We start from the raw sequence: 12,564 nt of genomic DNA, 5'->3' as shown, positions 1-12,564 counted from the left end.
ATATGTCTTACAAGAATTATTCTATTCTTTTATTCACAAAGGACTTTGCCTAGATGGCTTTTTCTTATCACTTAAGTCTAATTTAAACAGGACCTTCTCAAAGACACCCTTCTTGATGAAGAGATCTAAAATTAGCATGACTTGCCTTACGTCCCTATCACAGAGTCAGGCCACGTGCCACTATCACATCATCCACTCTTATTTCCTCCGAAATTACCTTGAGTGCTTAATTTCTTATTATCTCCCCACACACTAAAATGTAAGATTCTTACAAAAAGAAGCCTTATTTGTCTGCTAATAATCCAGAGATTAGGACAATGATGGCACACAACAAGTACCCAAAAAACATTTGAATGTTTGACATATTACAAATAAACATATGTATTACTCCAAAATTCAGTGTTTTAAAATAATAGCCTTCAAACGCAGCCTACACTCTTGTAGTAAAGGTTCAAAAGAGGAAGAGATGAAAATTTTAATAATCCATGCACCAAGTTCAAAAAAAGAAAGCCTATACAGAACATCTTCTAATCACCTTATAAATTTAAATTTAAAAGCCTATCACTTCTTTTCACATGCCAACAAAATGAAAGAAAATTTGCAATTACCTCTTGTAGCTTTTAAAAAAAAAACTTCTTGGGCTTGTGCCAGCATAATAAGGCTGAGGGTCCCAACAGTATCTGGGGATATGTCCACGGTGGGCTCTCGATTTAAGGCAGATAAAACCGTCTCTTTAATATGTAAAAAGGCACCACTAGCAAACTAGATAGGGAAGGAAAATAAATTTCTTTCAAATCCATAGGAAATCAACAAGATGTAATTTTCTACTGTGATACACAAAACATATTCCAAATGTTAACTCAGTGAACAGTTACTATACTGTGCAAGACTAATCTAAAACTTCTGACTGAAAGACAACACAGATGTATTTCCAAAACTCTAGAGTAACAAATAATTTAACAAAAAATAAAAGTAAATTCCAAGGAAAAAAATAAATTACTGACAAAAACTGATTAGGCTTACTTTTAGATCTAGTTCTTTGAAACAACCTAAGAAAAGAGGGAGGGACTACAACATTATTAAAATGTTTCAGCAATGTAATGCTCTTCTCTTGGTCCCAAATTCATCTTTCAAGTAAGAACCAGCACGTGTGTCTAGTCCTATAAGGAATAGCTTTACTATCCACTATCAATCATCTTTGTTTGGCCTTCAGAGCTCCCTAGTGAGGTGTTCCCCTTTTAAATTTTTATCCTGATTCTATCTTGTTGAGGTTGATACTAAAATAACTTTGCTTTTACAAAATAAATTATACTGAGAAAAAGAAACCAGGCAGTCTAGAATTTAAAGGTAAGTTAGATAGGCTTCCCAAAGATAACTCAAAGTTAACTGTATTAAAATGAATATCACATTATAGTTAGTCATAAAGTATTATAAAAACTGAATATCTACAAGGATTAATCAGCTGGCCTTATTTAGTAAACCGACAGAATCACATTCTATCATACCCAGATGAGGAACTAGAGGTCTAGAATGGTGAAAGAGCTCTCCTACAGGCACATAATGGCTTCTGGCTAGCAAGTGGCCTAGACAAGGAGCTAAGTTCTTTTTCCATCATTGATTATAACCTAAAATATAGGTATAGCCATTCCATGTCTGACCACATTTAAATATAACCTCTCCACAAGTCTCAGAATAAAATTTCTATTTTCTTGCCAAAAACTAATTATCATGACACCAGTGAAAATGTAGGTGTTTCACTCTAAGAAAACATGCAAAACTAATGTACAAATGTTTTAAATGAAGTCACTTATTTAATGGATTTCATTCCATACACTTAATCATTTCTGTTCAGTCAATATTTACTGAGCCTCTAATACGTGCCAGGCACTGTGCTAGGTCCTGTGTATACAATGGTGGGGAAAAATAAAACTGGTCTATAATGTTTTAACTAAGAATTTCAATAACAAGAATCAAATCATTTAAAAAGTGCAGTACTTTTCAAGAAAACACCTGTTTACAAAGAAGCATCTATAAATTTAAATGTAAATTATTTTCAATTTAATGCAACTTTTATGTAGTAACTACTTTTCTGCATACCTGGTAATGCTTAGCAGCGATTTTCAATCCTTCATCATTATCCAGGTTCTGTTCTGCTGCAATCTGGCTAGCTAAGGCTGCACAATTGAACAATACACAGCTCTTTTCATATCCTAAGCTTGCAAGAGCTGTAAAATATTAAGAAAGAAAAATGTATCAGTTTTTTTTTTCTAAAGGAAATAAATGTTTCAAAGCAAAATACTATTACCTCTATTGTAGCTCTCACAAGAAAAAAATTCCAGACCTGTTTTCTAACCTATTTCAAGCTGAACTGATAAGCACTTATTTCCACAAAAATACGCCCATCATCAAAAACTCAAAAGGTGGGCTGGGGTTGTGGCTCAGAGGTAGAGCCTAGCATGCATGAGGCATGGGTTCCATCCTCAGCACCACATAAAAATAAAATAAAGGGGTTGTGTCTACCTACAACTAAAAAATAAATATTAAAAAAAATCAAAAGATTAATAAATTATTCTTTCCTTCCTTTTACTTCTACATTTTTATTATAGTCAGGTTCAAAATGTAAGAATCATTCTCGATGTTAATTCTCACCTAACTTTTTAAATCCAAACAGATTCTTCCATTTTTCCATCCTCTCACAAAATTATATCCTCCCACCACATTTAAGCCAGTTCTTCATTACTACAAAGTGGAGTCAATGCAAGCACCTCTTAGCTGGCCTTCGATTCCTCACTCTTTCATGTTAATACATTTCTCAGAGGGTTAGCAGATTCCTTTGGCTGAAATACAACTCTGATCAAGAACCCATATACCTCCTATCTATTAGCATAGCTGCTATTTGAAAAAAAGAAAAGAAAGAAAGAAAATAACAAGTGTTGCAGGAACAGAAATTGGAACTCTTGTACACTGCTGGTGGGAATGCAAAATGCTGTAGCTACTGTGAAAAACAGTATGGTGGGACCTCAAAAAATTAAAGCCAGACAGATTAAAGTATGCCTATAATCCCAGCTATTCAGAAATCTGAGGCAGGAGGATGATCACAAAATGAAAGTCAACCTTGGCAATTTAGTAAAACCCGTCTCAAAATGAAAAGTAAAAAGTGTTGAGGATGTAGCTTGGTGGTAAAATATCCCTAGGTTCAATTGTAAATACCAGAAAAAGAAAAAAAAATCTTAATAGAAGATTCCATTTTTAGGTACATGCTCAAAAGAACTGAAAGCAGAGTCTCAAACACATATTTGCACACCCTTGTTCACAGTCAAAAGGTAAAAGAAACCCAAGTGAACACTGACTGACAAATGAACAAAATGCAGTATACACATGCAATTAAATATTATTCCTTTAAAATAAGGAAATCAAATACCACAAAATGGATGACTCTGGAAGACATTATATTATGCTAAGTAAAATCAGTCATTCACAAAAAGACAAATATTGTACAACTCCACTTACATGAAGTTTTCAGAGTAGTCAATGCACAGAAACAGAAAGTAGATGTAGTTACCAGGGAGGGGATAGGAGGCTGTTGTTTAAATGTGTGCAGTATTTCAGATTTGCAAGATAAAAAGGTTCTAAAGATCTGTTTCACAACAATGTGGCTACACCTAACACTACTGAACTGTACACTTAATGATCAGCATAATAAATTTCATTTGATTTTACTTTTATAAGGTACCTACAGTACTAAAACAAAGGAAGAAAGCAGAATAGTGATTACCAGGGGCTAGTTGGGAGGGAAGAATGGGAATTTATTATTTAATGGGTACAGAGTTTCAGTTTATAAGATGAAAAAATTCTAGAAATAGGTGGTGGTAATAGTGCAAAATAATGCGAATATCCTTAATATAACTTAACTACACCTATTTAAATGGTTTAGATGGTACATTATGTGTATTTTATCATAATTAAAAATAATTTTTAGAAAAAGAATCTGCAATAGCTCTCTATGACCTGTAGAATTCATTAACAGCATATTTAAGGTCTTGCGTCACATGCCAGGCATTGACTGCCAGGCAAAATAATCAGAAAGCATCTTACAAAATCACTAGACAAACCATCTAGAAGAACCCAAACAAACAACACTACAGCTGTTTTTTTATGCTACAGAGTGTTGTCATAAAGTAAATCCCTTCTTGTTACAATCTCTTAGTAACCTCTCATTTAATAATGGCCAGTTTTCAACTTGATTCCAAACCAATTCTATCCTCCTCACTGAAAAATTTGGCAGTCATATATATCAACTACTCCAATGTACTTTCATAAATAGGTACATGAAAAATCTAGTATAACATGACTATAGAATCATATGAAAGCCTACAAAGAAATAGAAGATTAAAGTAACTGAAAAACTGAGCCCAGCATAAACAAAGATAATTCTAGTAATAAAAAGTAATATTCCAAAGACTGCAATTAACATCCTTAAAGAGTTCCAAAGAACAGTATTTCCATAAAACAAGATTTTTTTTTTTTTTTTTTTTTTTGGTACCTGGGATTGAACCCAGGGATGTGTAACCACTGAGCCACATCCTCAGCCCTTTTATATCTATATAATATAGAGACAGGGTGCCCTCAAGTTCCTTAGGGCCTCACTAAGTTGCTGAGGCTGGTTTTGAATTTGCAATCCTCCTACCTAAGCCTCCTAAACTGCTGGGATTACAGGTGTGCACCACAGTGGCAAGATCTTATTTTTTAAAAGTCAGTGACTAATAAAAGGTGCCTAGAAATTAAAAACTTGATTACTTAAATGTTTTCAAAAGTATTAGAAAGTAATATCTGGTGAATTTCCAAAAAAGTAGAAAAATTAAAGAAATTAAGAATATAAGAATTATGAATGAATAACTCAAATAACCAACATACAACTAATAAAGCAATCCAAAGAGAAAAGTAGATGAATAAAAGGGGAAATGATCAAAGAAAATTTCCCAGAGCTTAAAAAAAATACTAGTATTTCAACTAAAAGAGCCAACGATAAGTGCCACACTCAAAACTTTAATGAGATTCTAAACACAAAGAACAAAAGGAAAACTAGAAAAATCTTCCCAAAAGAAAAGAAACAGATCACCTACAAAACTTTTCAACAACAACTCTGGATAACAAAAAACAAGGAACAATGCCTTCAAGTTCTAAAGAAATATAACTTAAATTAATTTGACTACTATATATTGTGCTCAGTATGGGTAGAAAGGAGAGAACAAGGAACAACTTGGTAAAACAAAGACATAAAAAAGGTAAAAAAGAGTAAACTCATGCTATAAAACCTTAAGCTTTTACTGAGTGAGGTGAAAGGTTGACAGTTTCTAACAGAATCACTCAGCCCACATGTGGGAAATAGACCACAGGGATTCAACAGACTGGAGAATAGCTGCTGCAGCAAAATGCTGAGAGCTGATGGAGGCTCAGGCCAGAACGGCAACAATAATAGTGAGAAGGGTGGGCTGGGGCCAGGGCTCAGAGGAAGAGCGCTTGCCTAGCATGTGAGGCACTAGGTTCGATCCTCAGCACCACAGAAATATAAAATAAAAGGTATTGTGTTCACCTACAACTAAAAAATAAATAAATAAATGTTTGGGGAAAAAAAAAGATGGTAAGAAGTGACTGGAATTTGAATTTACTTTAAAGTAAAATCTGAGCCTTTCCTGATGAATCAATTAGATGTGAAGAATGAAGCAAAACATAATCAAAGATGACTTGTTTTTACCTAAGCGTCTAAGTGCCAGAATTTCAAACCAAATTCATGTAATGACAGAATATAGACATTTTCCAGAAGAGATTCAGAAAGTTGACCTTTTCTTGGAAAGTTACTTAGGAATATATCCAAGCAAAAGAGGAAGACATAATATGCAGAAAACAATGGTTTTAACCTAGGGGAGCAGTGACAGTTCAGGAAGACAACTATGCAATATCTTTGGAGAACCAACTGTCCAAATTCAAGCAAGAAAACACAAAAGGCCATGAAAAGAATCTCTTAAGAAAAGGGAACTCTGGAGAAATAGGAAAAAAGCATTAGGACATTTTGGAAAATTTGGGGAATATGATAAAAGCACAGAATGTGTGGCAGTGGAAGAGCAATTAAAACCTCTAAAACACACACACACACACACACACACACACGCACAAAGCAGCTGAGCAAGAGGACGCACACCTGTTAATCTCAGCCACACTGGATCCTCCTACAAGGCAGGAGGATCACCAAGTTCAAGAACAGCTCTGCAACTTAGCAAGACCCTGTCTCAAAACAAAAAATAGGAAGAGAGTTGTAACTCAGTGGTTATAAGTCACCCTTAGGTTCCGTGTGTGTGTGTGTGTGTGTGTGTGTGTGTGTGTCTGAGAGAGAAAGAGAGAGTGAGAGTGTCACACAGAGCAATAAAAGAAAGTCATGATTTAAATAAAAAGCAACTGGTTGGTCTACTATGTGACAGAAAATCGGAGGGCTTCAAAAATAAATGAAATATGTTCCAAGCAACAGATAAAAGTAAACTATTTATATAGATATATATGCCAGTCTACTACATTCCCATATTATCCCAGGCTGAATTCTTTTTTTTTTTTTTTAACAATTTCTCATGTCTGAGAGATTTTGAGAACTTTTTGGTTCTTATAATTGTATTTATATTATAATTATATTTTCCTTTGATTTCTTCTATCACATCTAAACTTAAACCAGGTACTCTTGTAAATATGTAGCACTTCTTTCTTCAAAGAGCAATTTTTTTCTTAGTATTCAACTCTTATTTTTCACGTGATTGTTCCTTTTTCACTGTTTTTCAAAATGAGTAACTTACCTATAAATATTCTAACATTTAAACAATTGTTTAAAATAAATTTAAAACCCCACCTCCTAGAGTTAACCAGTTAATCTTAGAGTATTTTCACAAACAGGTACACATACGTTCACATGCAACTTTTCACAAACTGGATACTACACCATACTTGAATTGCCTGGAATGCACAAGTCCAAAGAAAAGGAATCACACTGGATTCTATATGAAGTATGTCCCAAGCAGCCCAACTCAGAGGATCCAAGGTTGTGCAAAGCACCAACTCTGATCTGTAACAGGCTTTTTATTTAATATTCCATGGCTTTAAATGTCAACAAATATATACATTTGCATTATTGTGTTTAGTCTTCTAAAACTGCACAATGTTTTTTAATACTTTTAGTTATAGATGGACACAATAACTTTATTTATTTTCTTATATGGTGCTGAGGATGAAACCCAGTAATCAAACCCACACATTAGGCAAGCACTCTACCACTGAGCTACTGCACAATGTTTTTTAATACTTTTAGTTATAGATGGACACAATAACTTTATTTATTTTCTTATATGGTGCTGAGGATGAAACCCAGTAATCAAACCCACACATTAGGCAAGCACTCTACCACTGAGCTACAACCCCAATCCTAAAATTGTGTAAGATTTTAATAATAGGTAACAAGACATTACTGAAAGACATTTAATTTTCAATTCTTGCCACTAGAAATGCCTTAATTAACCTCTTCCTGCTTTATTTATGCTCTTAATTTTTTTGCTTTTCACTTCTAGGAATTTGATTCATCACTCAACTTATCTTACTCAAGAATCTCCTAGTCTCCTGTCATCTGCTCTTATTCTCAGTCTAACAATTTGCTTAAATCACAACAGCACTAAAATTTCTTTTCTTCACTTTGCCTCCCTTACGGCATAATGTTCCCTTGGTCCCTAGATCTTTCCTTCAACTTTTCATAACTGAGCAACTCAAATTTGCTGTATTCACTTCCTCACCTCTTATCCATCTCTTAAATTGACGCAATTTGGCTTTCTGTAGCATGCTCCCAGTAAAACCTTTCTCTCTGCCAAATTCAGTAACTTCTCCAATCCCGCTTACTTCTGCCACAATAACTTAATGCTTCAACCTTGATGATCGTCAGAGTCACCTCAAGATATATTCAAAAATTCTAATTTCAGTGCACCAACTTAAAATCTCCTATCACATTCGGCAATCTGTATCTTCATCTTTCAAGATATCCTTGTTTCTTTAACATTCCCCAGCAATTCTAATATGCAATCAGGTTTGGGAACAACTGAACTACTTCACCTTTGAAATGCTTTCAGAATTCCCTTTCTTGTCTCTATTCTTTACTGGTTCCTACAATATCTGAAAGCTTTCTCTCAACCTCATTCCCAGAACCTCTTCCTTTATTTCCCCTGAAGATCAAATTCCCTAGCTCTGGCTTTCATACTTTTCTATTATCTGCCAGAGGGGATAAATTATTAGCACCTAATGACAACTGTTCCCAATCTACATCTCTTTTGAGCTTTAAATCCATTGTTTACAAATGCAAGAGAAATTTCTACCCAGAAATAACAGAAAATTCAAATCCAACCTGTCTAATAAAAGGAATAAATACCAATATGTGAAACCAAATTATAAATCTCAGCATCAACCCAATAAGACTTTAGAAAGTCAATCTTTGTAATTACTAAACTGGCAATAATAGTGCTTTTCCTCATTGAGCTATTGGGGAATTCAGTAAGATAATAAAGTAAGCCCCTCCAACAATGCCTGGGTATAGTAAATGCTCAATAAACATGAGCTATTAATATACAATAGGGAGGGCTGGGAGTGTGGCTCAGTGGTAGAGCACTTGCCTAGCATGTGTGAGGCACTTGGTTCTATCCTCAGCACCACATAAAAAATAAATAAAATTAAGTTACTAAAATATACATATGAATGTAAACAACACATAATATATACAATATATAATACATAATAATACATACATATATAAATACATAAACAATAGGGTAAAGTACCACCAATTCAGGACTATAATGTTTGCAATTCTTCATAATTTATTTTCCAATATTATCATCCTTCATAATCCCCAATTTACCTTATGGTTTTGAGCAATAGCCTTAATTATTATAGTATGTATTACATATAATATATATTATTTTACATTTTCCATCTCCTCACCTATATAAGTATATGCCTTACAGATACCTTACATTAGATAGCTATATAATATACAATATGCAAATATATGAGCGTATATAATAATATCTTTTAAGATACTTAGTATTTACTATATCTTATACAATGAGTATATACCAAAGCACTTCTAAATACATATGCCATGTTAGGTGTATATATATTTGGTTATAAATATCATTTTCTGGGGATGAAGCTAAAGATATAGCTCAGTGGTACAAAATATATATAAACATTATGTGATGTGTGCATGTATCGTGTTATATTTTTTATTACTCATTGCAGCTAATATTTATTGAGCACTGTCCCAAGGCTCTGCATGTTTTCATTCTTTTAAGCCATATAAGAACTCAATGAGATAAATAATATTAGCCTCACTTCACTGATGAGGAAATTAAGACACAGAGACAAAACCTTGCCTGAGCTGGCAGATCAAAAAGCCTTCACCTTCTGACCTTTGGTTATGATGTTGTACTTGTAATATTATTTTTTACCTGGAAAAACAAATTCATTCTTTAGGATCTAATTTAAACATTGTTGCTTTAAAAAGGTAAAATTAACTTCTTCCTCATCTATGGTCCCAATTTGTGCACAGGATGATAAACAGTCATTTCTCATTTAACAACAGGATACATTCTGAAAAATGACTCACTAAATGATTTCAATGTTGTATGAGCATCATTACACCCACTAAGACAGCTACAACATCACTAGGTGGCATAATCTTATGGGACTACCATCACACATACAGTCTCTCATGGACAAAAACATCACTACGCAATATACATTATATATTGGTAGTACATACAGAATGATCAACTATCTTCCCAATCAGACTGAATACAACTATCTTATTCATTTTCATAACTAGGACAGTGCCTGGCAAGGCAAAGGCTCTACAAATATTATGAAATTGCACTTAAAGTTGAAGTTTAAAAGAAAATGACATGTAAAAAACTTTAGTATTTAACAAAGAGTCATTAGGAGACAATTTTAAAAGCCTAAAACAATACAAAAATGTTTAGGACAAGTTTCCTATCATTTCTATTAAAACTACATACCCAATTTTACAGATCCTCCAAAAAGTGAACCTTTATCGAAAGCATCCTTCCAGGTAAATGTTAAACAGATCTGGACAGAATGGGAAAAGATAGAAAATTATTTTGTCATCATGGATTTCATTAAATATTAAGTCTCCTTTTTTTGATACCAGAGATTGAACCCAGAGGCACTTAACCACTGAGCCACATTCCCAGTCCTTTTTAGTTTTGGGGACAGGGTCTAAGTTGCTTAGGGTATTGGTAGGTTGCTGAGGTTGGTTTTGAACTTGCAATCCTACTGCCTTAGCCTCCTGAGTTGCTGGAACTAGAGATGTGCACCATCCACCTGGCTCTTAAGTATCTTTTGAAGAAAAATCCACAATGAAGAAAAGAACAAAAGCTCAACCTAAAACATTATCTCCTTATAACCAACCCAATTTCTTTTCCCCCTCTGGACAATAATTTTCTTTAAAGTAAAGTACTGGCACTAGGTTATTTCAAAATGGTCATTCTATATCAGTAATCATAAACACTATCATTCATCTTCATAAACACATAATGAGTAGACAGAACAAGCACTACATGTTTGTCAAACAAGCAAAGATAAACAAAGGCAATAAAGTAAGTACTACAGGTTTTCCAGGAGATAAAAATAAACACAACTATTACAAAAGTAGGAAAATGGTTTCTCAAGAGGATGGGATGATATTTTACTTTTTGATCTGAGTGGTTGTTAAATAAGCATGCACACTTTGTGAAATTCAAACTATATATATGATTCATCCTCTTCTCTGTAGAATACTACACCTAAAATTTTACTTAGTGGAAACCTACATCTATCTCTGCTTCTAAACTAAGTGTAACACTTATGAAGGTTATAAAGAACTTAGCCTCATTTAAATTATTTATTACAACCTAATAAAAAAGTTAACTCTGAATTAGGTAAACCTTCAAACATACAGAAAAATAAAAAGAATAACATAATGAATTTGCATGTACCCATCAGCAGCTTTAGCTTTTTACTCTTTTTAGTTCATCTCCTCCCTAACTCTTCCTCCTACCACCACCACCCATTCACACATACTTTTCTTCCTGGAATTTTTTAAAACAAAATCTCAATACCTAATTATTTCACCTGTAAAAACTTAAGTACAAGGATGTTAAAGTACTTTTCTTATACTGTTTTAAAACTCAGAAATATCCCAAAGGGACAGGGAATATAGCTCAGTGGTATACCACTTGCCTGGCATATATGCCTGGGTTCAATTCCCAACACCACCAAAAAAAAAAAAAGTACCACAAAGTTTAAAACTTTTATAAAACTATAAGAAATTACAAACATTTTAAATTTCCAACAACTAGTCTTTAAGAGAAAATAAAGCTGACATGTTTGTAATGTAATATCAATCGTAACAGCCATTGCAACTTTTATATGCAATTGTAATTTGGGCTAATAATTTTTAAGGAACTGAGACCAATACTTTCTGAATTATACAGCTTACTTCTTAATCCTGTAAAAGGGGAAGGACACAGAATAATAAATCAATCAATAAACAGTTCTTCTTTTTATATAAAATGAACTCCACTGCTCTACATGAGCCTCAGAAGTGACAGGAGAACTACATGAATCAAATTTCAGGAGTCTTGAGACGCACATACGTTCAGATCAGACAAATCTAAATACTTCTAGTTTATATAAAACCACCTAAGCATAGTAAAGAGGCATCATTGATCTCAATAAAATGATATCATAGGTGGAAGGAAATGGGTAATTTGCCATTACCACACAACTTTAAAACAAAATTAATGGCTTACCTGATTTTCAGAAAATGGGAATTTGGGTTCAATGGAACAAATCTGATCATAATATCTAAAAAATAGAGCAAAGTTAATAATTAGCAGAGGTAAACATGACATACATTTATATAAACACAAGTGATTTAAAAGTATACAAAAATTCATGTCTATGCCAGGCGTGATGGCTCACACTTTCTAGCAACTTGGGAGGCTGAGGCAGGAGGATCACAAGCTTGAGGCTAGCTTCAGCAACTTAGTGAGACTGTTTCTAAATTTTAAAAAGGAATAGGGATATAGCTCAGTGGTAAAACACCCCTAAGTTTTATCCTCAGTACCACCAAAAAAAAGAGAAAAAGAAAGAAAGAAAGAAAAAGATTCATGCTGACTTTAGCAGCCCACAAATTCAATTCAATCAGCTATTTTAAGGTTCATGAATATCCTCTCAATGTGTAAACCAGGAGCTAAAATATACAAAATGAAAAACTGTGAGAAAAAAAAACGATACCCACCACCACAGACAATATTTATCAATTACTATTGCCTAGAAATAAACTAACATCTTCCCAAGAAACTATGTATTTCTTAAAATACTCTTTTTTATTAAGATACTTAAGTTTATACCCATTGGACAAATTACTGTCTCTGGCAAAGTGATTAAAAATAGGTTTACAAACTCTCAAAATGTTTTAGGTAT

The 12,564-nt window shown here is 33.5% G+C and overlaps 1 protein-coding gene across 2 annotated transcripts in view; it reads right to left on the bottom strand.

Moving 5' to 3' along the window:
- Pdcd6ip (programmed cell death 6 interacting protein) overlaps positions 1 to 12,564 on the bottom strand; it is a 71,432-nt gene that overhangs the window by 42,980 nt on the left and 15,888 nt on the right. For both annotated transcript variants that reach the window (XM_076843350.1, XM_076843357.1), the window contains exons 2-5: positions 11,889 to 11,943; positions 10,095 to 10,164; positions 2,098 to 2,225; positions 609 to 762 (exon numbers count right to left, since the gene is read on the bottom strand). In XM_076843350.1, coding sequence (XP_076699465.1) covers positions 609 to 762; positions 2,098 to 2,225; positions 10,095 to 10,164; positions 11,889 to 11,943 — 407 coding nt within the window. The remainder of the gene's footprint in view (positions 1 to 608; positions 763 to 2,097; positions 2,226 to 10,094; positions 10,165 to 11,888; positions 11,944 to 12,564) is intronic.

Source organism: Callospermophilus lateralis, chromosome 1 (genome assembly GCF_048772815.1).
Source record: "Callospermophilus lateralis isolate mCalLat2 chromosome 1, mCalLat2.hap1, whole genome shotgun sequence".
Classification (NCBI taxonomy): domain Eukaryota; kingdom Metazoa; phylum Chordata; class Mammalia; order Rodentia; family Sciuridae; genus Callospermophilus; species Callospermophilus lateralis.
This window is presented reverse-complemented; position numbering and strand designations above follow the sequence as displayed.